At 39.0% G+C, this 3,335-nt stretch overlaps 1 protein-coding gene across 1 annotated transcript; it reads right to left on the bottom strand.

The window, feature by feature from the left end:
* Positions 1-1,426: 1,426 nt before the first annotated feature.
* LOC112326566 (uncharacterized) lies at positions 1,427-2,699 on the bottom strand. The gene is made up of 4 exons (XM_024595037.1): positions 2,589-2,699; positions 2,225-2,493; positions 1,985-2,027; positions 1,427-1,888 (listed from the first exon to the last, which is right to left on the bottom strand). Exons 1-4 carry the CDS (start codon positions 2,697-2,699, stop codon positions 1,427-1,429), a joined length of 885 nt encoding a protein of 294 aa, XP_024450805.1.
* Positions 2,700-3,335: the final 636 nt, after the last annotated feature.

Below are 3,335 nucleotides of genomic sequence, written 5' to 3'. Positions count from 1 at the left end.
GAAATAAGAATAATTTTTATAATTAAATAATTAAGAACAAAAAATATTAAGATGATTATAATAAATTATGGTTTCAATTCTCTTTTTTTTTGTGAAATCAAGAATATATATAGAATAAAAAGAGAAAACCTGAACAGAGAGAGCAAAGCTTTAACTATATAGGTTGTAGCCTAGACATCAACCTAATTACAAGGAAGAAAAATAAGGAAACAAGCAGCCCTACTAATGGAGCAACAACATAAAAACCCAACGAAATCATAACTTAAGCGGACCAAGCCGAAATACATTCGTGATTCCTATACAGATCAGCACCTGTATACCAAAATGAAGAATTCAGATTTCTAGTCCAACCTACTACAAAGTAGAACAAATGCCATAGGACATCTTCCCAGATTGGATGCTTTTCCTCAAATATCAAAATGTTCCTAGCATTCCATATAGTCCAGACAATGCTAAATATAAAGCCCCCCTAAACAGATCTTTCAAACTTACAATGATTTTCCTGTAGAAGACCTAGCCATTGACATTGAAGGTTGTCAAGGGCATATGGCATTACCCAGCTCAGACCTCTCCAAGCTACAATTTTATTCCATAGTTTTTAGACCACTGGGCAATGCATGAGGATGTGGGAGACAATTTCAGAATGATGCTCATAGAAAGGGAAATAATCATCTTGAGGGCTCAGGATGTGTCTCTTAACCAGGAAGGCTCTTGTGCAAAGGCCTTCATTTAAGGCCAACCATAAAGTCATTTCTGTTTTTGGAGGGCAAATAGATTTCCAGACATCTGTAACATAAGTTTTAATTCCAGCAGAATTGATCCTTTCAAGGGCAAGCATACAAGAGTTTATAGTATAGCCTCCATCCTTCCCCCATTTCTAAATCAACATGTCTTCTTTCGATCGATGAATAACTGTAAGATTAAGATCAGACAATAGCCTTTGAAACAATAGATTCTCACTAGTACTAAGGGGTCTTATCCATTTCAGATTCTAATACCAAGTATCGTCTGTCTAGTATCCCATCTGGCTAACAATCCCTGCTTTGGAGGAGGACAGGCAGAAGAGAGCAAGATAAGAGTTAGCTAAACAGAAGCAAGACAACCAAGTATCTGACCAAAAGTTTACATGGTTACCATTACCCATTTTAAGTTTACAGCTAGCACGAATAAGAGTGCTATCAAGATCCTTACTAGTAATGGTAGAGCAGATACCTCACCAAATCCCTAAGAGTTTTTTCCTGAATTAGGGCACCCCATTTATGAACTTTGGTCTGCATTTTTCCTTAATGAAATCTGCCCAACTAGCTTTGTCATTGCTTCCCAATTTCCAAATCCACTTGAAGAGGAGAGCTTTATTTTTTGCTGATACAGTCCCAACACCAAGACCGCCCCTGTCTTTTTCTTTCGCCACTGTTTCCCATGCTAATCAGTGAATTTTCCTGTTATCAATACTCCCATCCCATAAAAACAGAGACTGCATAGCTGTGATCTTACGGGCCACTGCCTTTGGGATGCAGGAGATGGGCATGTAATAGAGAGGTATGGTAGAGATTACACTTTTGATCAGAATTATTCTCCCCGCCATTGATAATAGCCACCCCTTCCAAGAGTTGAGTCTCCCTCGAATTTGTGAGAGAACAGGTTTCCATATGGAGATCCTATTTGGATAAGCACCTAAAGGGAGTCTCAAGTATTTGATTGGAAGAGTATCACATATGCATTTGAGAGCACCAGAAATCCCTTCAGCATATATCTCAGCAACATTCACACCCACCAAACTGCTCTTATGGAAGTTGACATTGAGCCCCAAGCACAAACTGAACCATCTTAACATTCTCTTGACATTTAACAGGCATTGAAGATTATTTGGTGAAGAAAAGTGTGTCATCTGCAAATTGCAGATGATGAATAGCTTTTACACTTGCAGAGTCCATCCCATACAGTGCACCAATTTTTAGGCTCCTGCTGATGAAAACAGAGATACCTTCAGCAGCCAAACAAAAGAGAAAATGGGAGAAGGGGTCCCCCTGTCGAAGACCACAAGAAACTACGAACTCAGGAGTGGGGGAACCGTTGATTAAAACTGAAAGTCTTATGGTCGAGACACATGCCATAATCCATTTTCTCCATCGAGCACCAAATTTCATGTAGCCCATAACATCATTAAGGTAAGACCAGGACACAATGTCGAAAGCTTTTCTGAAATCAAGTTTAAGAAAGAAACCTTGACAGCTCCGAGATTTCATAGAATCGCATTTCATTGGCAATGAGAACCGAGTCCAGGATGTTCCTGCCAACAATGAAAGCTGATTGGGAGGGGCTAACCACACACCACATAAGTTCTTTTAGTCTGGTGGCAAGAATCTTAGCAATAATCTTATATAGCCCATTTAATAAGCTAATAGGTCTATAATCATTAAAGGAGGAGTTGCCAGCAACTTTTGGAATTAAAGCAATATAGCTGGTGTTAATACCTTTAAGAAGTTTACCTCTCTTGAAGAATTCAAGAGCCATTATGAATAAATCATGTTTCATTAACTCCCAAAACTTCTTATAAAACTTGAAGTTGAAATCGTTAGGGCTTGGGCCTTGGAGCCTTCACTGCTGAAGATGGCCAAGTGAACCTCTTCTATGGTAACATCTCTTTCAAGCCATGTAGCCTGGTTCTCACTAAGCTTCATAAAGCCTGCATTACCCATCGTGGGTCTAGAAATTAGGGGATTAGAGTAAATGTTTGAGAAATATGATTTGGCTCCTTCTTTGATTTTAGCTAGACTCGAGAGGTTATTCCCATTGTATATAATATGATGAATATAGTTTTACATCCCCTGACTTTTCCTGAGATGTGGAAGAAGCGAGTGTTTATGTCCCCCAACTTGAGCCAAGATTGTCTAGCCTTTTGTCTCCATATAGATTCTACATATCTGCAGAGTTTCTATTGTTTACCCTTCAACTCATATAGCCTTTTTCTTTCAGAGTCAGACAGCCCACCGCTTTCAGCTTGATCCTCGAGGTTCTGAAAAGAAGACTGTAGATATTACAGAGCCTAATCCTAATCCCCGATATAACACCTTTATTAATGGAAGTTAAGTCATATCCAAGGATCTTGCATTCTTCCCCCATTAGCCATTTGATGCATTCCATATTCCAAGCAACAATGAGGAGACCAAATAGGAACGCTCATCCCTTTGCTTTATTGGAACTCTCATTTAAGGTGAAATAGTTGACACAGGTAATTGCTTTTGCTTTACGACCTGCCTTTGATACTTTGCAATGTTAACACGGAGCTTGTAGGAAGAGAACCATATCTTGTTAAGCTTATCTGTGATCTCTGC

The sequence above is a fragment of the Populus trichocarpa genome, chromosome 2, assembly GCF_000002775.5.
Source record: "Populus trichocarpa isolate Nisqually-1 chromosome 2, P.trichocarpa_v4.1, whole genome shotgun sequence".
In the NCBI taxonomy this organism is placed as follows: domain Eukaryota; kingdom Viridiplantae; phylum Streptophyta; class Magnoliopsida; order Malpighiales; family Salicaceae; genus Populus; species Populus trichocarpa.
This window is presented reverse-complemented; position numbering and strand designations above follow the sequence as displayed.